The sequence below is a fragment of the Microcaecilia unicolor genome, chromosome 1 (assembly GCF_901765095.1).
Source record: "Microcaecilia unicolor chromosome 1, aMicUni1.1, whole genome shotgun sequence".
Classification (NCBI taxonomy): Eukaryota; Metazoa; Chordata; class Amphibia; order Gymnophiona; family Siphonopidae; genus Microcaecilia; species Microcaecilia unicolor.
Window position 1 is genome coordinate 354,256,640 of NC_044031.1, and position 23,930 is coordinate 354,280,569.

The 23,930-nt window shown below is 45.5% G+C and overlaps 1 protein-coding gene across 1 annotated transcript in view; it reads left to right on the forward strand.

Moving 5' to 3' along the window:
- Positions 1-1,630: 1,630 nt before the first annotated feature.
- Positions 1,631-23,930, forward strand: part of SPATA48 (spermatogenesis associated 48) — a 270,129-nt gene continuing 247,829 nt past the window's right edge. Inside the window, exon 1 of the mRNA XM_030209509.1 lies at positions 1,631-2,172. Coding sequence (XP_030065369.1) covers positions 1,644-2,172 — 529 coding nt within the window. The 5' untranslated portion in view covers positions 1,631-1,643. The remainder of the gene's footprint in view (positions 2,173-23,930) is intronic.

Genomic DNA, 23,930 nt, shown 5'->3' on the forward strand with positions numbered 1-23,930 from the left:
GCCCTGGTGCTGAATGTGAAGAAGCCCATGGGAGCTGAATGGGCTTCCTTGCAGTCAGCGCACGCTAATCGGTAGTACCACTTAGTAAAAGGAACCCATTCTTTGTATCATGGGTTTATTTTTTAATTTTATATTGTAGCCTTTGAATATCTTGGAACAGTATATTCATCAAATAAAACAAAAAGGCAGGAATTAGTGTGCACTGTTAGCTCATGCCCACACTAAGAGTCAATGCAGCAGTTTTGATATTTAGGAATATGGCTACTAAAGGGTGTTATGCCCTAACACATAGTGTGCATAAAAATTCTTACCGCAAAGCTCATTAAAGCATTTTGTAGTAGGTAATTTGTGCAAACTAATCGTGAGGTATTTATTTTTTTGGATTTTCTAGAGGGGATGTGTCAGGGGCGTAGATGCACTATCCAGCTAGCACATTCCGATTACCACACACTAACTGGTGAGTGTGTCCATAATATGGGACCTCTTAATGGCTCCTAAATAGGAGGCAGTAAGTGCTCCCATCAATTTTTTTTCATGTTACACATGCTGCAAACATTAGCGCATGACATGAAAGGAGAAATACTAGAAATTGTCCTGGGTGCACTAGAAATGTGCTTAGCACATGGTAAGCCCATTTACTAGTGCACTTTAGTAGACATACCCCTTTGTGTGCATTAATTGTCAAACATGAAATGCGGTAGGGAATTGGCAGGGAGTCCATCAGGTGCTATGGTGACGTGTTAACACAATGGATAACGCAGATCATTTAATATCACCTCAGTGGGTGGCGGTAAATGCAGTTAATCTAATGAGAACATACTAGGTCAGACTAATGGTCCATCAAGTTCAGTATCCTGCTTCCAATAGTGGCTAATCCAGGTCCCATGATAGAATTCCCCAAGCTTCTCAACCTGCAGTAAATGAATTGTCTCAAATGTTAACTGCATGGGAAGATGCTGGGTACAGTCGCACTGGTTAGAAGTGTTAAGTAGTAGTAGTAGTAGTAGTACTGCATGTAAATTTTGGCCATTTGTGAATACAAACAGACTGTGAGCCTCCATGGGCAGTACCTATTATAGCTTTCAGGCAGAATATAAGAAATCAAAATAATATATTACATTAACTGCAAAATGTTAATGCACTTCAGAAAAGGAGGCCATAGGAGCCGAATCTGTGGGTGCTTGATCACCCCCCAATATTGAGAAAATTCCTTTTATATGTCCAGGGAAGGGTTATTTCCAATGGGCTTAGCACCCCCCAATAATTTTTAAAAGTTGGCTCCTACGAAGGAGACCAAATAGCATACAACAGAACTCGTGTGGGCCTACCAAAGCCCTCATCTGCCGTGCAAAAAACATGGTCTTCTGAAAGTTGTCGCTTAACGTAAACCTTTGTTGAATCAACAGCGAAGGCCCTAAAATGAAATCCACTCTTCTCCGACTCCGTCCACAGCATAAACCTCCTACATCCTCCTCTTGGCCTGTCCACTCCGGCACTGCATCACCTCACCTCCTCCTCCCGCTCATTACGCGCCCTCTCCCCTCTGTTGTGTAAAGGTCAAGGCTGGAGGAAGCCGGGCGGGCCGCCCCGTCGCCTAGCAACAGAGACGCTGCCAGCCACCTCGGCCGTCCCGTCCCCCCGCCATGGACACCCCGACCCGGAGCTCCTCTGCAGCCTGTATTGGAAGCAGGAGAGTACCCATGCACGAGCGGCGGAGGCTCTCCATGGCCGAACCACCGCTTCTGCTTCAGCAGCGGCAGCTTCCTCCACCGCCGCCTCCACCTCGTTTCCACCTGCAGCAGCTGGGTGCGGGCACGCCGGGCAAAGGCGGCTCCCGCTCTCCCTGGGGCAGAGCTATCCGCGTGCCTTACACCTCCATGGACGCCGAGCTGCAGCCGGGAAGACCGATGCCCACTTCAGCGACTACTCCTGCAGCAGGCGTCAGTGGTTGGATGAAGCCGCGCCAGCTGGGACCCGCCGGCTGGGCTTCGGCAGCACGCCCACCGCAACCGGCTCACCTCCTGCTGCTCCCAGGAGGGAGGGAGGAGCCGCCAGTGCAACAGCTGGGTGGGAGGGAAGAGCCGCCACATTGTCACCATCACCATTATCATGGAGCTCACAACTGGAACTCAAAAGCCGTGTCTGAAACAAAGCGCCGAACGCAGCTGGGAGGTGAGGAAGAGCATAATTAGTCAAATGGTCACTGTATTCTGGCCCCCTCCCTACAGCGGTCTTGGGGTGGGCAGGAACTTGCAAGCCTCAGATTCACAGGTCTACCTGTTGCATGAGGCTCATCACCTTTTGGATAAAGCAGTGCAGTAGCCATATTAGTTTATTTTATCCTATATAATAATTTGCACCTCCAACATTCTATGTCTGGATGCCTGGGTTCTTAACATCCATTCCCACTCATTGCCCCACCCTTGCGTCAAAACATAATGACGTCAGAGGGCGGAACAGTGAGGGAGAAGGGAACGCTGTAGGCAAGATGATGTCTCTGATATCTTCCCATGGATTTCAATACCATCTCTATGCTGATGACTCCCAAATCTACCTCTCTACCCCCGAAATCTCAACCAGCATCCAGATCAATGTCTCAGCCTGCCTATCTGACATCCTGCCTGAATGTCTCAATGACACCTAAAACTTAACATGGCCAAAACCAAGCTCCTCATCTTTCCCCCTAAACCTACCTCTCCTCCCTTTTTCTATTTCGGTGGATGGCACTCTCATTCTCCCAGTCTCATCAGCCCGTAACCTTGGGGTCATCTTCGACTCCTCTCTCTCCTTCTCTGCTCACATTCAGCAGACTGCCAAAACCTGTCGTTTCTTTCTCTATAACATCAGCAAAAGCCGTCTCCATCTCTGAGCACTCTACCAAAACCCTTATCCACACTCTTATCACCTCCCGTCTTGATTATTGTAACCTACTCTCTTACCGGCCTCCCTCTTAGCCATCTCTCTCCTCTTCAATCAATCCAAAACTCTGCTGCGCAACTCATTTTCCGCCAAAGTCGCTATGCCAACATTAGCCCTCTCCTTAAATCACTTCACTGGCTCCCTATCCGTTTCTGTATTCTATTCAAACTTCTCCTATTGACCTATAAGTGCATTCACTCTGCTACTCCCCAGTACCTCTCCACTCTTGTCTCCTCCTACGTTCCCCCTTGAGTACTCCGTTCTGTTGATAAATCTCTCTTATCCGTCCCTTCCTCCTCTACTGCTAATTTGAGACTCCGTTCCTTTTATCTCGCTGCACCTCACGCCTGGCATAGACTTCCCTAGCCTGTACGTCTAGCCCCTTCTTAGCCGTTCTCAAGTCCAAACTCAAAACCCACCTCTTTACCACTGCTTTTGACTCCTAACTCACTTACCCTGTCCTTTATCCTCATCTCTCTTTATTCCCTTTACCCTTAATTGTTCTGTCTGTTTACCTGTCTTATCTAGATTGTAAGTTCTTTGAGCAGGGACTGTCTTTTGTGTATGGTGTACAGCGCGCTTATGCCTTGTAGCGCTATAGAAATGTTAAGTAGATAGGTGGAGAGAATTGCGGGACATCGAGGGGAAGGAGGGAGGAAGGGAAGGGGAAGGCAGGGTAGAGGAGAATTGATGGACATGGATGGGATGGGAGGACAGTCATAGGCACCCCGTATAAGAGGCTTGGGGAGGCTAAGCCTCCCCAGCCCAACCGTGACCTTCCCCTGGCTGCTGCCCCCCCCCCCCCAAATGCAGGGCTGCATGGCGCAGCAGCGCTACAGCCAAGGCAGCTCTCGGACAGTCCCTCCACTCCTTCCCGCCCTCAGCTCCCCGATCGACAGCCCTCCTCGCATGTATTTAACCCTTTTACTTTCAGACACAGCGACGGCAGTGAAGAGGATAGCACAGCAGACTCGCCTCCAGCTTCTCCCTTCACACAGTGTCCCGCCTTCTGCGATGATGCATTTCCTGTTTCCGCGAGGGTGGGACACTGTGTGAGGAAAGGGAGAAGCTGTGTTGTCCTCTTCATTGCCGTCGCTGCACCTGAAAGTAAAAGGGTTAAACGCATGGGGGGGGGAGGAACGGAGAGGAGGGCTGTCAGGGAGCTGAGGGAGGGCAGGGCAGGGAGAATCGCTTGACATGGATGGGAGGGCAGGGGGAGAGAAGAAACGGCTGGAATTGGAGGGGAGGGCAGGGGGAGAGAAGAGATCGCTGGACAGGAGGGGAGGGCAGGGGAGAGAGAATTGCTGGACATGGATGGATGGAGGAGAGGGCAGGGGAGAATGGAGAGTTGCTGGACATGGATGGATGGAGGAGAGGGCAGGGGAGAATGGAGAGTTGCTGGACATGGATGGAGGGGAGGGCAGGGGAGAGAGGAGAATTGCTGGACATGGATGGATGAATGGGGGCAGGGGAGAGAGGAAATTTGCTGGATATGCATGGATGGAGGAGAGGGCAGGGGAGAATGGACAGTTGCTGGACATGGATGGAGGGGAGGGCAGGGGAGAGAGGAGAATTGCTGGACATGGATGGATGAATGGGGACAAGGGAGAGAGGAAATTTGCTGGATATGGGTGGATGGAGGAGAGGGCAGAGGAGAATGGAGAGTTCCTGTACATGGATGGAGGGAGGGCAGGGGAGAGAGGAGAATTGCTGAACATGGATGGATGAATGGAGGGGGCAGGGGAGAGAGGAAATTTGCTGGATATGGGTGGATGGAGGAGAGGGCAGGGGAGAGAGGAGAATTGCTGAACATGGATGGATGAATGGAGGGGGCAGGGGAGAGAGGAAATTTGCTGGATATGGGTGGATGGAGGAGAGGGCAGGGGAGAGAGGAGAATTGCTGGACATGAATTGAGGGGGGGGGAGGAGAAATGCTGGACATGGATGGAGGCTGCGTACTCTTTATCTTGCTACCTTGCTAGCGCCCGTTTCATTTATGTGAGAAACAGGCCTAAGTTTTTACTAGTAGGTTAATAAAAATAAAAACATTTTTAATTTCAAGTTTTTATTTTTTATTTATTATACCTTTACTAATCTGATCATCTGTATCACAATAGCTGTTTCCGCTCCCTCAATGATCAGGAATGCCTGTAGGCACCACAGATTACTCCTGTTCACTGTATGGAACAGGTGCTTGATCTCTCAATAAATACTCATAATTGGAGCAGGAACTCAGAATTCTTTGCAGTTACTGATGTTTTTATGGTTGGAGTTAATAGCAGAGATAAAAAAAAAAAGCAACAGTTGAAGAAGGACTAGTCCAATAAAAAAAAAAAAAGAAAGAAAAAAACAGCTCAGGAAGAACACCAGTTTTGTCCCAAAACAATACTGTACTAACCAGAAGCTAAGATACCACAAGTTGCTGGACCTGATGAAAGGCATGTGGGCTCATATAATCTGATTAACTTCTCCTTCCTCCTCTCTCAGATAAAGTAAGAGCACCTTACTATGGCGGAAAACTGAGCACAAAGATTTAATTTTGATCTCTTTGGTGTCTGTTTACCAAAGTGCATTACGTTTTTGCGTTTACTGTGCTTTAAATGTAAAAATAAATGTAAAAATTAATGCATGGTAAATTCAAAGGCTGTGCATTGTCAGGGGTGTGCCTAGCATGTCCCTATGCTGTGATCACACAGAAAAGTTCTTTACCCTAAGTGTATTGGCAATTAGCATGGATGCACTTACCACCTCCTCTTGAGGCAGCTTGATCATTGAAGAGAAGGTAACTGCACAAGTGACAGCATGTGGTAAAGTACTGTGCACCAACTATAATCTGCAGTATATGTCCAGTCTATGCCCATAGCCTCTTTAGTTCCCACCTCCTAGCTCAACATGCTGTGCACATGCATTAGCATGCGTTGTGTCATTCGAGTGTGGTAATGGTTATTGTGCTGGGGTTCCTGCCTCCATACAAACATAAAGTACTCATGTACTGTGTATGTGCATTCTACATGCTGACAAGATACATTCTGCAAGGAGTTTCTGTTTTAAAATTAGATTGTAGTCCTGTAGGTACTTTGTACCCATGAAACTGCAAGCTTCATGGTTATATTAAAAATTAAGGTACTCTTATTTTACAAAAAAAAAGTTTCAGTGTATTTTTATTTTTTTCCAGCCTGATGGAAGTTGGACATTCTTAACCCCCTGTATATAATTCTTTCCATCTGTCTGTGGGTGAAATAACTCTCTGAAAATTTGATGGTAATGGGATGAAACTTGGCATGTGGGTAAAACTAGTAAAAAAGAGACCTCAAGTTTGAAAATGGCCCAAATCATACTGGAGGTTTCACAGAAATACTGCCCTCCCACCAAAAAAATAGTGGTTTCAAGTTTATTAGAGACTTTCTATCCCGCCCAATAGAACTAGCCATCTGGGCGGCGTACAACCTAAAAAAGAAAGGATAGGAGGAAAAAGAAAAGACAGACAAATATGAGAACAATTTGTAGGTGGGAAGAAATACAATGTAGACAGGAAAGAGGGGGACGAGGGCAAAAACAATAGGAAAGGGAAACCAGTCTGTCAGGTATGCATACATCATCATGAAGAATTTATGCATAAGCATCCTGAAAATGGAAGGTCTTTAACTCTGCTTTGAAGAGTACATAAGTACATGCCATACTGGGACAGACCAAAGGTCCATCAAGCCCAGCATCCTGTTTCCAACAGTGGCCAATCCAGGTCACAAATACCTGGCAAGATCCCAAAAAAGTACAAAACATTTTATACTGCTTATCCCAGAAATAATGGATTTTCCCCAAGTCCAATTTAATATTGGTCTATGGACTTTTCCTTGAGGAAGCCGTCCAAATCTTTTTAAAACTCTGCTAAGCTAACCACCTTTACCACATTCTCTGGCAACAAATTCCAGAGTTTAATTACACGTTGAGTGAAGAAAATGTTTCTCCAATTCGTTTTAAATTTACTACTTTGTAGCTTCATTGCATGCCCCCTAGTCCTAGTATTTTTGGAAAGCGTAAACAGACGCTTCACGTCTACCCGTTCAACTTCACTCATTATTTTATAGACCTCTATCATAGCCTTTTCTCCAAGCTGAAGAGCCCTAGCCGCTTTAGCCTTTCTTCATAGGGAAGTTGTCCCATCCCCTTTATCATTTTCGCCGCCCTTCTTTTCATCTTTTCTAATTCCACTATATCTTTTTTGAGATGCGGCGACCAGAATTGAACACAATCAGAGGCTTAGCTAGGTTTTGATGTTTGGGGGGAGCAGACTTTTGTAAAATAGGTGCCAGACATGGGCGTAGTTTGACTTTTTCATTGGGGGGGGGGGGGGGGGGGGAAAGGGTGTGGCTTGGTACATTTGCATATTAATTTGCATATGCACATCTCATACATATTCATTATGGCTATTTTAAAAAAATCAACAACAAACACCCACACGCACCAGACTAAAATGCTGAATATGATACCAGCATATCAAAAACAATAGGGCCAGACACTTTATGAAATAACACAAAACCCTACAAAAAGACACTCAAAACATATACATAAAACTTAACACACAACAGCCCTAACCCACCTATGAAAAGACAGTGCTATAAATATTACACTGGACCCTAGAGCACTAATATACCTGCTACTGGAAAACTGGAACAAGCTGGACTGTTACACATTCCTACACAAACACTACATGCTAGCAGAATCCGTCACGTCAGTCACATATGCAGAACATGGACAGACCCTCATGTGATACAAAATAGGGAACCACAAAAAACATTCCCACAAAAACTGAAATATAGATCTCATCAATATGCCAACCTTTTTATGGCTGAGCTGGAAGAGACATTTCTGAATACACACCAGACCAAACCTCTAAAATACTACCGATACATCGATGACATTTTTATGATTTGGACGGAGGGTGAAGAAACTCTGAAACAATTTTATTCTGCCTTCAATACATACCATCCTACAATCAGATTCAAAATTGACTACTCCCCAGAAAAAGTCAATTTTTTGGACACCACGGTCTCAATCAGTGATGGCTGTATACAAACATCTATATACAAGAAACCCACAGACAGATGCAGCTACCTCCACAACTCCAGCTTCCATCCTTCACATACAAAAAGATCCATCATTTACAGCCAAGCCACAAGATACCACCGTATCTGCTCTGACCCAGGGGACAGAGACAGACACCTTAAAAGCCTGACTGCATCCTTCAAACAGAAAGGCTACAACCCCAAAATAATCTCCAAGAATATTGCCTCCTCCCTCAAAACACCCAGGGAGAATCTGTTACAGTACAAGGAGAAAAAATCCACAGACAGAATTCCCCTTGTAGTGACATACAATCCAGAGCTGGAAAAACTGAGGAAAATCATAAGCGATCTACAACCTATACTCCAGGAAGATGAATTACTGAAAGAGATATTCCCATCCCCACCAGTACTGGCCTTCCGACAACCACCCAACTTAAAACACAAGCTAATCAGAAGTAAACTTCCATCACGGACTGAAAAGGAACAGAAGGGCACACGTCCCTGTAATTTATCCAGTTGCAAACTATGCCAAAATATTTCACAGGACCCCACAGTTACCCTGTCAGACTGTCATAGTAATGCTTGAATGTTTTCACTTATATACACTGTCAGCTAGCACATTTGCTTATTTCCGATCTGACGAAGAAGGGCAACCTTCGAAAGCTAATCAAGAAATGTATTAAGTTATGTCCAATAAAAAAGGTATCATCTTATTTTCTTTTCCATGTTTTATTTTGTTTGATTTCTATTGAGATACTGATAAAAAAGAAACAGAAATATATTTTCTCCTGTACTCTGCAAAATACAACAATGGAAAAAATGTACATTTCACAAAGCAGGCACAACTTAGTCTTTAAAAAGCATTAAATAAAAAGAATGTTTTCTTTTCTACCTTTGTGTTCTGAGCATTCTATTTTTCTAGTTGGGCTGGTCCCACTCTCTTTTCCACTTTCCATTTGTCAATCTTCTCCTAAATTCTTTTCCAGGTTGGCTTTTCCATTTCTTTGCTCTTCTCTTGTCTTCTTCCTGTCCTTCTCCTCATCTGTCTGGCACTGATCTTTCATTTTACGCTTTTTCCCCCCACTTTTCTCTCGCTCTTTAGTATCCATCTACCAACTGGCTTTGACCATCTCCCTCTCATTCCCCCTCTATCTCTCCCTTGCCCAGTCTCCTAAATTCCTCCCCCATCTTTCACCCAATTCATTAGTCCCCCATCCCCATCCTCTGTGCTCATCCTCTTTGCCCTCATCTACCCTCCACTGCATCTCATCACCCTATCGTCCCAGCTCCATCCTTGTCTCTCCTTCCTTCCTTTGCCTCCAAGGCCACTCTTCTGTCTGTTACCCTATACCCCATTCCCAATAGCTTCTCTCTCACCATCTTTTTAACCCTTTTCTACCCTAACTCAACCCCCTTCAGAGACTCATCCCCTTCTCATATACTACTACTTATCATTTCTAAAGCGCTACTAGACGTACGCAGCATATACCCCTCACTAGTACCCCAATCCCTTTTCAATGCCTCTTATCCTCTCTCCAGTCTTCCAGATCATTCAAATTATGTCTCAACCTTTCCCCACATCATCCTCTTTTCTTGCCCTTCTTCTCATATCCCCATTTTCATATCCTGCTTCTTCCCCTCTCCCACCCCCTAGTTCCATCCATCTTCTGCTCCTTCCCTCTGCTCACTACCCCTGCCAGTCCCATCCATCTTCTGCTCCTTCCCTATGCCCGGATCCGGTATCTCCTCATTCCTCCCCTTGCCCTCCCAAGGTCTGGTATCTCCTCGTTTCCCTTGCCTCCTCCTATCCCATCAAGTCCAACCTCAAGAAGTTTGAAGAAAACAGGAGATGGGATGATGACATCAAAAAGTTGAAGCCAATTAATTTAGTCTATGTTTCCCCCTTCCCCGCGCAGCTATCTAGTACATTCAAAACAAAGCAAGCAAACCTATGAGCTTGCTACATCCTTGTTGTCATTCTTTATTGTTGGTAGCATTTTTATTTAATCTTACTTAATTTTCAAACGTGCTGGCTTGTGCAGCATAGGGATGTACAAAGAGGAAGTATTTGATTACTCAATTAGAGTACTAATTTGTTCTAAATTTTAAATCAGTGTCATTTGGAGGGGCTGGCTATGGGACTCTGGCGAAAGTTCAAGGGGGCGTGTCGGTAGATTAGCGAAGGCGGGGCATGGGCGGGCATGGGCGTGGCTACCAGATGGCCGGCTTTTGCTGATAATGAAAAAAAAAGCGACGTTAAGCAGTATTTCGCCGGGTTTACTTGGTCCTTTTATTTTCACGACCAAGCCTCAAAAAGGTGCCCCAAATGACCAGATGACAACTGGAGGGAATGGGGGATGACCTCCCCATACTCTCCCAGTGGTCACCAACCCCCTTCCATACTAAAAAAATAAAACTAAAAACCTTTTTTTGCCAGCCTGTATGCCAGCCTCAAATGCCGTACCCACCTCCATGACAGCAGAATGTGTTGTATCCTCCGACAGCCTTTCCCTGGTTGCGATGTGGCTCTCGGGTGAGTGTGACACCTTTTCTGTTAGGTGCCCTGCAGAGTCACATTAGCAATGCATTGTGGTGGGTGTAGGGTACTGGGCTCTACTCCCATGGTGCTTTCCCCCCCTGCTAACTGGGTCAGAGTGTGCCCTGTTTTGTTTCCTGTTGTAGTCCATGCGGTAGTGGCCATTTTTGTAAGCCAGTTTTAGTTCCCTTTCCTGTGTTACCCATGTTAGAGAACGTAGTTCTTACCTTGAATGGTGCTGAAAGAGGGCATTGTACACCATTGTGCCAGCTCTGACCTACTGCTAATCTTAGTTCCAGGGGACTCTTTGCCAGTGGGGCACAACCTCTGATCTGCAGTTAACTGTGAGTAAACGTGGTTATTTCAAGAAAGGAGTTTTTCAGAGAGATTAGTCTTCAGGTGTGAACTGGTGTGCCAAAGTTATACAGCAGCAATAAGTCTTAGAGGCTGTATGCAGGTCCCTGGAGCAATTTTAGTGGGTGCAGTACATTTGTGGGTAGTGGATTTGGGGGCTCAGCTCCCAAAGTAAGGGCGCTATGCACGTGGGAGCTTTTCTGAAGTCCACCGCATTGACCCCTAGGGTGGCTGGTTGGTGTCCTGGCATGTCAGGGGGTCAGTGCACTAAAAATGCTGGCTCCTCCCACGGCCAAATGCCTTGAATTTGGCCAGGTTTTGAGATGGCCGACACAACTTTCCAATATCGCTGAAAAACAAACCCGGCCATCTCAAACCCAGCGAACTCCAAGGCATTTGGCCGGGCTAAACCGTATTATCAAAAAAAAAGATGGCCGGCCATCTTTTTCGATAATATGGTTCCGGCCAGCTGTAGCGCCGCCGCCAACCTAAATCGCCGGCGATCTATTTGGCCGGCGACGTTCGATTATGCCCCTCCAAGTGACCAAAACAGACATCAGATGCAAATGTGATTCCATGTGCCCCAATGAAAGGAGAGTTTAATTCTACTTCCATTTAATTTCAATATATATTCCATCTTTATAACACAAAGGCAGATTACAGAAACAGATGAACAGTTAAGATGAAGAAACAGGATATTCTCACTGAAATTTTTCCAACTGTATTGTATAGTACAGCGTAGAAAAATGAGCACAAAATACAGAGATTATAAATACTGTTTCTACCAGGTATAATAATTTTAAGCTGTTTTAGTGATGTTCAATTTTTATTTCATATTTAAATCTAGATTTGGGAAGCTTTCAAATAAATTAAAAAGCTATAAAAAGCAAAATCTTTTGTCCTCCAGCAGTTTTAGACTTTTTACACATGGACCATGCATTTATTTTTAATAATCTCACACAGCACGCGCCATAGAGTCCTTGGACCCTTCTTACCTTACCCCTACAGACAAGCCTGCAGTCAAAAAACACCTCACGTCCATCACAGCGTCACACAGCCAAGGCCAAGCACCGCCGCTGAACAGCTGGCTGCCCTGTACTGACCACACACCGGGCGATGCAGACCGTGCGCAGAGGAGGACCCTGGCCTGGGCCCGCGCGCCCCCACAGTGCTGCCTGCCTGCACTGCTTGAAGCCAGGAGAAGGAGGAGATGAACGTCGTCAAGAGAGCTCACCTCAGCCGCAGCACAGTGGCCATGTAGTAAGTAACAATGATTAAGTTACTACCACAATGGCTGCTGTGGCTCCTGCTGAGCAGCTCTCTGGACGACATTCTCCTTCTCCTGGCTTCAAGCACTTCTGCAGGAAGCACAGTGTGGGGACAGGAGACGGGGAATGTGCGGGCAGTCTGTTGTTCTTCACTTTTAGGGCTCTGGTAGGCAGGCGACAATGATCATCTGCAACATTTCCATTCAGGCATTACGGCACCGCGTGCAAGCGGAAAGGTGGAAGTGCAGTGTGCATAGGCGGTACCGCCAAGGCATGGCGCCACCGTGTGAAAGTGGGAAGGTGGAGCGCATGCATGAGCATAGGCGCCGTATTTTTTAGAAATCTATTTGGGGGAGTGACTGCTCCCCCTGTGCCCCCCCTAGCTACGCCACTGAACACAATATTCGAGGTGCGATCGCACCATGGAGGGAAAGTGAAGTGATCTGTCTGAGGTGGGCTGGTAAAGAATTCCATAATTTTGGACCTTGAAAAGAGAACATGGAATGTCTACTATGTTCGTGAAATATTACATGGTGTTAAGGAACTGACAGAAGATTAAGTTGGGAGGACCTCAGGACCTGAGATTGAGTGTAAGGGGTAAGGTATCGTAAGAGGTAAGAAGGTTCAGAAACGGGTAGAATTTTATAAACTAAAAAAAGAATCTTGTATGTGATATGTCCAGCGCATTCAACATGGTCAGCCACCAAATACTCTCGAACATACTAGACTACTTCGGGATTGGAGGAAATGTACTAAGATGGTTTAAAGGTTTCTTAACAGCAAGAACCGATCAAGTGACTTCAAACTCTAAAACGTCAACACCATGGAAACCTGAATGCAGAGTACCACAAGGATCACCGCTCTCACCAACCTTGTTGAACCTAATGATGACACCTTTAGCCAAATCACTAGCCAACCAAGGACTCAATATGTCACGATATACATCCCGTTCAAAAAAGACATAACCGAAATCACAAATGAAATCACACACAGCCTCCAAATAATGAACTCATGGGTGGACGCATTCCAACTAAAGCTAAACGCAGGAAAAACACAATGCCTCATCTTGTCCTCACAATACAACACAAACAAACCCAACATCATAAACACCCCAGACTACACTCTTCCGGTATCAGACAGCCTAAAAATTCTGGGAGTCACAATTGACCAAAATCTCACACTCAAAGACCATGCGAAAAATACAGCAAAGAAAATGTTCTACTCAATGTGGAAACTTAAAAAGAATCAACCCTTTCTTCCCAAGGGAAGTATTCCGCAGCCTAGTACAATCAATGGTGCTAAGTCACCTAGACTACTGCAACACCATTTATGCCGGATGCAAAGAACAAATCATTAAGAAGCTTCAAACCGCTCAAAACACAGCAGCCAGACTCATATTTGGGAAAGCGAAATACGAAAGCGCCAAACCCTTAAGAGAAAAATTGCACTGGCTCCCACTAAAAGAACGAATTGCGTTCAAAGTGTGCACCCTGGTCCACAAAATCATTTACGGGGAAGCCCCGACCTATATGTCAGACCTTATAGACTTGCCTACCAGGAACGCAAAAAGATCATCACAAACATTCCTCAATCTCCACTAGCCTAACTGTAAGGGGCTAAAATATAAATCCACATAAGCGACCAGTTTCTCATACATCTGCACATAGCTATGGAACGCACTACCGAAGGCCATAAAAACAATGCAAGACCTAACCATCTTCCGAAGGCTACTAAAAACAGATCTTTTCAAGAAGGCATACCATAATAATCCATCTTAAACACTAATAATAACACTACACAAGATCTATACAAAACCGAAAGCCTATCACATGATTGATTACCCTCCTTGTTACCCATATTTAAGCACTACCACTTTAAACCTCTTGTTGAATAGAATCTCTTTATAGCAGATGACCTAATGTATGTCACAATCCAATTTATTACTCAGGAACCTTTATGCAATACCATAATGTATTCTAAGTTCTTTACCATGTATGTATGCACATGGTATACAAATATACCATGACCCGGTCCATGTATGTTACCGTGTATGTATGCACCTTAACGTTATACCACTTGTTACTCAGGAACCTTTATGCAATACCATAATGTATTCTTCTTCACCATGTATGTATGCACATGGTATGTAAACATACTATGATCTGTTCCATGAATGACATCATGTATGTATGCACCTTAACGCTATACCATTTGTAACTCTGTTACCCGGAAATGGCAATCACCATTATGGCAAATGTAAGCCACATTGAGCCTGCAAATTGGTGGGAAAATGTGGGGTACAAATGCTACAAATAAATAAATACAGTGGGAAATGGGGAGCCAGTGAGAGGATTTGAGATGGGGAGTGATGTGGTCAAAAGTTTTGAGGTGAAAAAGGACTTGAATGGCCGTATTTTGGACCAGTTATAGACGCTGGCGATCTTTTATTCGTAGACCTAGGTATAGGGAATTGCAGTAGTCTGTGAAATGACCAAGAAATGACTTGAGATATTGATTGTTGATGAGTTTAGTAAAGGTTGAATGGATCTGATGAGACCATAATTTGTAAAACGATTGTTGGACTACTTTATAGATTTGATCATGAAAAGACAAATATAAATCCTAAAATGTGTGCTGAATTTGTTACAGTTACTTGAATATCATTAAGGAGAATTGGGGAGACTAAAGGTACTTGCCCTGAAGGAAAGAATATAAGTGCTTTAGATTTTTCTGAATTGAGGACCAATCGACTGTCAGTAAGCCAAGATGTAATAGAAGTCAAGCGTGAGTTAAGAGAATAAATATCGTGTGGGTTGGAGGGGCTGATGGGGCAAAGAATTTGGATTTCGTCAGCATATTTATTTATTTATTTATTTGTTGCATTTGTATCCCACATTTTCCCACCTATTTGCAGGCTCAGTGTGGCTTACATAGTACCGTGATGGCAATTGCCAATTCCAGTAAGAGAAATACAGAGTGGTCAAGTGTTAATGATCATAGATGACAGAGTATATAAGTATTCAAGGAGAGAGAGTTAAGTTTTGTCCAGTTCTGGTAGTAGTTTCGATTGTGTTGGAGGGTTCAGGTATTTAGGTTGGATCATTCTGGTATGCCTTTGTGAACAGGTTGGTTTTTAGCAATTTCCGGAAGTTTGTTAGGTCGTGCATTGTTTTCATGAGATTTGGAAAAGATAAGTTCATTTGCATGGGAGGAGTCCCAACCTCTGCTGCATAGAAGCTTACATAAAGTGAAACATAGCAGTTAGGAAATTATTCCTTTCATACAGCCTTTCTCCCTGTTCTCTAGTTTCCCAACCCCCTAAACTGTCCTCACCCCCGAAAAACTGCCCCACTCCAATAAATACCACAAGAACTGCTCTACCTCTGGCAAATTGCTCACTCCCCAAAACTACTACTGTAATTGCTCCACCTCAAAAACCTACTTCCACAGTTGCCTCATCACTCTAGAAACTACCCCATCCCCAAAATCTACATCACCACAACTTCTTCACCACCCCATAAACTGCTCTATCCCCACCAAACTACCTTCCTCCAAAAACAACCCCCCCCCCCCAGCAACTGCCTCACTCACATTTTTTGAATCCTATTTCTCCAGCATCACCCCCCAATTGCCCCACAACCCTGGAAACTACTCTTCATAGAAAAACTAGCCACCCCCCCCAACAATTGTCTCACCACCATGCAACTGCTCCATCCCTAGAAACTACCTCTGCAACTGTCCTATCACCCCACAAACTGCCCCTCCCACTACCTTCCCTGAAAACGACACCACCAGCCCCCACTTACCCCCACACAGATGCAAGAAATGCAGAGCACACACACAGCACATAACAGAGAAGTGGTTCTCAACCTTTTTTTTTTACAGTTGAGACACACCAGATGGATGATGCTTGCATACTTGACACACTGCATACATGACTCTCCCAGACCTTTGGTGACAAAGTATGGCAGCTGTTATGTAAACATGTTCTGCTTCCACAAAATCTCATCTCCTCAACAACAGGTGCAGATCAGATCTAGCATATTTCTCCATGGAAGATACCATACAAAAATAATTCTGATTCTCGTGTCATCTAATAGCATTATAAATCTCTCCACTATCAGGCACATTACGAAATAAATAAAAAACCTGAACAAGAAATCCTAACTCAACATACATGTAGCATATCTAACATACAACACTAGCAGTTATTCCTATGATTCAAACAACATGCAACAGTACAAATATTACACAGACCCTAGAACATCAATACACTTACTACTAGTAAAACAGAACAGGAGGGACTGCTACACACAGAAACTACCTGCAAACCGGGCACAGACAAATCCTCACCAAATACAGAACAAGCTAAAATATTTCAATTAATAAATTCAAAATAGAACACTGTTGTTTGGGCATTTTTTTTTTCTAAGCATGTTGGTTCCAGTTTCTCTCTTCTGCTTTCCTGTCTTTCTTCTGCTCTCTTTCTTCTAGATGCTGTCCTTTTGTCCTTTCTCTACTGTCCTCCTTTCTTCTTCCATTCCCTCACTACATCTGTCTCTGACATATTTCCTTTTTCTTTTTTGTCTGCCCACTCAAATTTTACCCTTTCACTCTTCAGTCCTCCATCTATATTTCACGTATTCATCAACTTTCCATCTCCTCACCCCCTTGCTCTCCCATTTCTCCTCACTCCTTCTCTGGCCTCATATTCCCTTCTCTTTCACCCATTACTACACTTCTACCTTCTGTACTCAGCGTTCTTCTCTCATTCAACTCCTTGACAACTCCCATGGCCTCTCCCTCGTTTCTTCTACCTTCTGTACTCAGCGTTCTTCTCTCATTCAACTCCTTGACAACTCCCATGGCCTCTCCCTCGTTTCTACCATGCCCAGCACCTCCCCTCTGCTGTCTCTCCCTCTCTTCATCCACACATAGCCAAGCATCTCCTGTCCCCTCTCTCTCTTGTAGCCCAGTATCTCCCTGTCCTTTCCCCATCTCTGTTCTTTACCCCTATGGTCCAGCATCTCCCTGTCCCTTATCTCTCTACCTTTATGATCAAACATTTACCTCCCCAGCAACTCTCTGTCTGCACTTTCTTCCTCTCCACACTTATAGTCCAGCAACTCCCTGCCTCCGCTTCCCTTTTTCTCTGCCTTTATGGTCCAGCATTTCCCTGTCTGCTGTCGCCTCTCTTTCACCCCTATGGTCTAGCAACTCCCTACCTGTTCTCTCTTTCCCTCCACCACTATAGTCAAGCAACTCCCTATGTGCTCTCCCTTCTCCTTCATCCCTGTGGTCCAGCAACTCCCTGTTTCCTCTCCTTTCCCCTCTACCCTTATGGTTCAGCAACTTCCCATCCCCTCTCCCTTCCCCTCCAGCCTTGTGGTTCTCAGCAGCTTCCTGTCCCTTCTCTCTTCCCTTCCCCATTATGGTCCAGCATTTCTCTTTCCCCCCTCCCTTCTCCATGGTCCAGCAACTCCCTGTCCCTTTTCCTTTCCCCTCTAGCCTTGAGGTTCAGCAGCTTCCTGTCCCCTCTCTCTCCCCTTCCCCCTTATAGAAGTGGCCGGTTCAAATCCCGCTGCTTCTCCTTGTGATCTTGGGCAAGTCACTTAACCTCAGGTACAAACTTAGATTGTGAGCCCTCCTGGGACAGAGAAATATCCAGAGTACCTGAATGTAACTCACCTTGAGCTACTACTGAAAAAGGTGTGAGCAAAATCTAAATAAATAAATAGTCCAGCATTTCTCTTCCCCCCTCCTCTCTCCATGGTCCAGCAATACCCAGTCCCCTGTCCTCCTTTTCCTCCACTTATGGTCCAGAATTTCTCTTTCCCCTCCCCCCCAAGGTTCTCAACTCCCTGTCTGCTCTCCTAACCCTGTGGTCCAGCAACTCCCTGTCCCCTATCCCTTCCTATCCACTCTTATAGTGCAGCAATTGGTCCCTTCTCCCTTTCCCTCCACCTTTGTGGTCCAGCATCTCCTTGACCCTTCTCTCTTTCTCTCCACCCTTATGGTCCAGTATTTTTCTATCCCCCCTCCCCTCCTGTATGGTTCAGCAGATCCATGTTCCCTCTTTCACCCCTTCTTCCACTCCCCCTTCCCCTCAAAAAAAGAAGAAGCATTAGAGAGTTTTCTTATGAATTGCTTCCAATCATTTCTCATATGCCCATAGGAGTATCTTACAGAAGATGCTCAAATAAGTTTTATTTGCCAACTTCTCAAAGGAAAAATCTTACATGGGGTTACTTCCCTGTTGTATGAGAACAGCCCATTTTTGTGCAACCTGAAATACTTTGTAACTGTGGAGCAGAGAAACAGCTTAATAGAGCAACTGGCTGAAGTCACTTAACCCTCCACTGCCTCAGATACAAGTTTAGAACCTTCTTGAGGATAGGAAAAATACTTAGTGTACCTGAATGTAATTCATCTTAAGCTACTACTGATCAGGGGCGTAGCTAAGGGGGGCCTCGGAGGCCCAGGCCTTCCAATCTTGACTTAGGCCCCCCGCAGCCCAGTATAAGAGGTTTGGAGAGGCCTCCTCAGCCGTAAACACAGCAAAGAACAACACAGCGGTTCCCCTTCCCCCTCCCCTTCGGCTTTCTGGCATCGATCTCTCCTACTTCCTTGATCACTGCCAGTAGGGGCAATGCCACTGCAGCGATTACAGTAGTCTGTCTCAGAGCCTTGGCCTTCTCAGCCACATGTCCCACCTATGCAGAACAGGAAGTTGTATCAGTGGAGGCAGGACGTATAGCGGGGAAGGCCAAGTGAGGTACAGACTCAAAGCGCCAAAAGCCTCTGGTAAGCGTCTCTCACCTCAGCGACATTCCCCCAATTCTCAACACCCCCCCCTCGCCTTCCTGCAAACATGGCCCCCTCCATTGTCCCCGGTAGTGTTTCATACACCGCTTCCAGTCCTGAAGCCTTCTCTTTGCTGAGTTCAGCTTCCCTGTCCTCTTGCTGTCGAAACTTCCTGCTGCTGCAGGGGCTGAACTCAGCAGAGGGAAGGCTTCGGGACCGGCGCTGGTAGCGTTACATGAAACGTTTCTGCTTGAGAGGAGATGCGTTTGCAGGAAGAGGATTAGCTGCCGGATCGCAGAGGGGGTGAGAGAGAGAAAGATACTCGACCTATGGATGGAGGGAAGGGAGATAACCATACTGCACAAAGAAGGGGGGTTGAGAAAGAGGGAGATGCTGGGTCAGGAGGGAAGGAGAGATGAAGACATGTCCCCTTTCCTTTCTTGGGGTCCAACATGTTGGGTGGGGAAGGGGAGAAGAGAAACGAGAGGGAGAGATGTTCAGCCCGGAAGACATGGGGGAACATAAAAGAGACCAAAGGGAACTGTTGGGCATGGGATAGGGAGGGGAGTCGAAAGGTATACGGAGGGGGAGATGTTCAAGGGGGAGATGTTGGGCATGATGAGGGCATAGGGATATACATGGAAGATGTTGGACACCAGTAGACCTGCTGTTGGACACCAGTAGAGGAAAATGGGAAGAGAGTTCAGATGTTGGATAGGGGAGAGGTGGACACATGGAAGGTGAGAGATAGTGAAGAGATTCTGAACAAAGGAGATAGAAGGAAGATAATGGACACAGTGGGAGATATATGAAGATGGAGGGGAGATGCTAGACATGATGGGAGTATAGGGACATGTTGAACAACAGGGGGAAAGGAGATAGGGGCACATAGAGAGATGGTGGGGAGATGTTGAACACTGGGGAGTATTTGAGATGGGGAGATAGAGGGTTGATGCTGGATATGGAGGGAAGCAGAGATGGAAGGGAAATGTAGGATACAGTGGCATAGGGCAATGAATAGGATATTCTGGACATTTGGAAGGGATAGGACACAGGAGATGGGGATTGAGAGACAGGAGATACTGGGACACAGGAGGAGAGAAAAGGGAATGCTGGATGCAGGGAGGAGAGAGAGACAGGAAGGCTGGGCAATGGGGGTCTAGTGAGGGGGAAAACACTGGACGGAGAGCAAGAGAGAGAAGATACTAGGAGGGGAGATGCTTGACATGGAAAATGAAATTACCGAAATGTTGAGGAAGAAGAGAGAGATGGGAATGGTGGCTAGGATGAGGAAAAGAGATGAAAAATTGTAAGTGGAGTGAAAAGAGGGAGATTGAGGAGTGTATGCTAAGGAGGGGGAGTGAAATCTCAAAAGACTGCTGCCAGAGTTTGCGGTAATCATTTTGACTGCTGTAATCAATGCAGTGCCGCTACTGGCAGCAATTAAGGCAAATACAAGGGATCTTCGGACTGTGGGGAGGGAGGGAAGAGAGAGATGCTGGAACTGCACTGGGGGCGGGGGAAGGAAGGGGTTGCAGGTACTCCTCTGCTGGACCTTTGGGGGGGAATGATGGACAGAGAGGAAGAGGTACTGGAATCACACGGGGAAGGGAAGGAGAGAGGTTCAGGATCTACAGGATGGAGGGAGAGTGTAGGTACTGCTCTACTACTACTACTACTACTACTACTACTACTAAACATTTCTAGAGCGCTACTAGGGTTACGCAGCACTGTACAAATTTAACAACGAGAGACAGTCCCTGCTCAAAGAGCTTACAATCTAATAGACAAGTGAACGGTCGGTCCGATAGGGGCAGTCAAATTGGGGCAGTCTGGATTCACTGAACGGTAAGGGTTAGTTGCCGAACGCAGCATTGAAGAGGTGGGCTTTAAGCAAGGACTTGAAGACGGGCAGGGAGGGAGCTTGGCGTAAGGGCTCAGGAAGGTTGTTCCAAGCATAGGGTGAGGCGAGGCAGAATGAGCGGAGCCTGGAGTTGGCGGTGGTGGAGAAGGGTACTGAGAGGAGGGATTTATCCTGTGAACAGAGCTGTGTTGGACCTTTTGGGAGGGGGAGTGATAGACAAGAAAAGGTACTGGAATCACACAGGGAAGGGAAGGGGAGAGATGCGAGATCTACAGGATGGAGGGAGAGGTGTAGTTACTGCTCTGCTGTACCTTTTGGGAGGGGGGATGATGAACAGAGGGGAAGAGGTGCTGGACCCCTGGGGGTAGGGGATTCTTAGATGTGGACTAGCTGGTGGGAGGGAAAGAGAAAGAGACTGAACTTGGGGGAAGGGGGAGAGAGACACTGGACCATGAAGGGGTGATGGGAATTGAGACAGAGACATGTTGGCCCCATGGTAGGGATTGCAGGAGGAAGGGAAGAGAAAGGGGAGCATCAGGGAAACAGAAAAGAGATGCTGGGTACTGAGAGAGTTTAGGGACAGGGACACAAAAGGACAATGCTGGGCAGAGGGGATAGGGACGTACAGGGGCAATGCTGATCGGGGGGGGGGGGCTGAGGGATAGTGATACAGGAGCAATGCTGATCACGGGGGGGGGGGGAGGGGGTTAGGACCATGGGGGAGAGGTCAAGGTAAGAACGCAGAGGGGAGAAGTTGAATATGGAGACAGGGACAGCAACACAGAGGGGAGATGCAACACAGAGGGGAGATGCAAACAAGATGGATAGGGACAGAGAATAGAGAGGAAATGTCAAATGGACAGGAGATCCTGCAAAGAGGAGAAAAAAATAGAGAAAAGTAGAAAAGAGATACTGGGACCAAAGCCAATAGAAAAAATAAAATGTTCAGACAACAAAGATAAAAATAAAAAAGTATTTATTTTGAATTTATTAATTGGAAAATGTTAGCTTTTGGAAATATGCATCTCTGATATTTTGCATTTAAGCTTCTATTCCTCTATTAGTGATGTGTGCAGAATCTGACCTTGAGGTTTCTAGTTCATATTTTTGCCTTCATATCTTTATTACTGATTTGTGTGGTCTTTTGTTTCTTATTTGTTGAGAGTCTGTGTTTGACCAAGGTGTTGTATTCTGCTATCATGTAGGGTCTGTGTAGAGATATCTTGTTGCAGTCCTGTTTTGTTTTTCACTGGGTAGTGCATTGGTGTTTTAGTGACTGGTGTAATATTTATAGTACTTCCAATTTCTGTGGATGTAAAATATATGTTTAACAGCTTGATAGTCCAGTGTGCAGTGTTAGGAGTTGATATTTTTTATATTAGATTTCTTAGGCTACATATTTAAACTGATACTTTATTTTTTTTTATGTCCAAGAATATTATTGGTTTTAGAAAAAGATAAACAATTTATTGAGCAATAACATCAAGTAATAACATCAACTGTAACACAGAATTCAAACAAAAAACAAAACAAAAAAAACCCTGCAAATCAAAATACCTAAAATTATAAGATTTCAGATAATTGTCCACATGAGACCAAATTTTAGCAGTAGAACATCTCACCCATTTTGTCTGCAACAGAGGTTTCAAATGTATGAATCTGTAAAATTGAATGCCATCAAAAAGTAGAATTGAGAATAAAATTATCTTTCCAATGCATAAGAACCAGTTTCAGCGCAGCAACAACTAAAATGTTCAGTAATTTTTGTTGGGAAACATCCAATTGATCTTGGAATAGCACAGAACCTAACATAATAATTGAAGGAGTAATTGGACCCTGTACAGGAAGAATATTTGAGATAAAAGACCACACCTGACACCAAAAGTCAAAAGTTATTCTACAATCAAAGATCATATGAAGCAAGGTACCAGTGTGTGAGCCTCAGGACCAACATTTATTGTTCAAAAGACCAGCTACCACTTTAGACCAGAGATAAAACCATTGATTGGGTGATACCTGAATTTGAAGATCATTTTCCCATACAAAACATAGGCTTAGTTTGCTGCTTAAACACTTTTGTATTAAAAATTTGTATAATTGTGATACAACATACTGTTACTTCTGACACTCGCTCCCAGATCATGAGCCCTTGGGCCCAGGCTGTGTACAGAAGGGGAGACTAGGAACGGCCTGGGGTGGACCGAACCACAACTAGAAAAATATAATATAACCACAGGGTACTCACCCAGAACACCAGGCCTGCAAGGAGAGGTGCCAACTCCTCGAAGGTAGAAAACCTCAGGGCACGTACAGTCTGCACCAGCAGGCTAGGCTGCCCCAACTACCGGACGCGGAGTCACAGGAACCGGCTGGCAACAACAGGACTCCACGGGATAAAGCAGGGACAAGGATACTGGAACAGCTTCTCGAGACTTCACCTGTACTTAGCCACGGTCCCCCAGGAGTTGGGCCCTTGGGTTCGGGCGGCCGGCAGGACTTCAGGCCCACAGAAGGTAGCAGTTATAACAGGTGAAGCTGAACCAGACAGATAGGCAGGAACCAGCACTACAGAGAACGAAGCGAAAGAGGTACTGGCAAGAGCAAAGACTAAAGGTCCCACTAACCCACACAGCTAGACACAGAGAGCGAGGGGTTAACAGAGCACATTAACCTCAGAAAAAGAGGAGGAACTACAACAGACAGAACTAAAACAAATACAATGACACAACACAGACTGCATGCACTGCTCCAGCCCAGCTGCAGGGAAAGGCAAATTAACCCCACGCTGAGAAAAGCAAATACAAAATGGAACACAGAAGAAGGTGCTGACAGGCCAGCCCCAAAGAACACAAAAGAGAAGGCACAGATTCCTTCAGCGCACTGAGCAACAGCTCTAGAAGAAATAAGAGAAGAGGCCACAGCAGAAGAATACTAACTAGAGCAGTGCTTACCCGAAAACTGCAGGTAAAAATAGCTCCTGATTACTGATGTCTGTAGCTGCAGACCTCAGCTAAAAGCCAGCTAACCAATAGCAACCAAGTCCCACCCAGCTACTCTAGCAGAGAGATACCAGCCCCTCCCTAGCCTAGCAGAGTGGGTTCCAGTTTCTCCTAAGCCTGTTA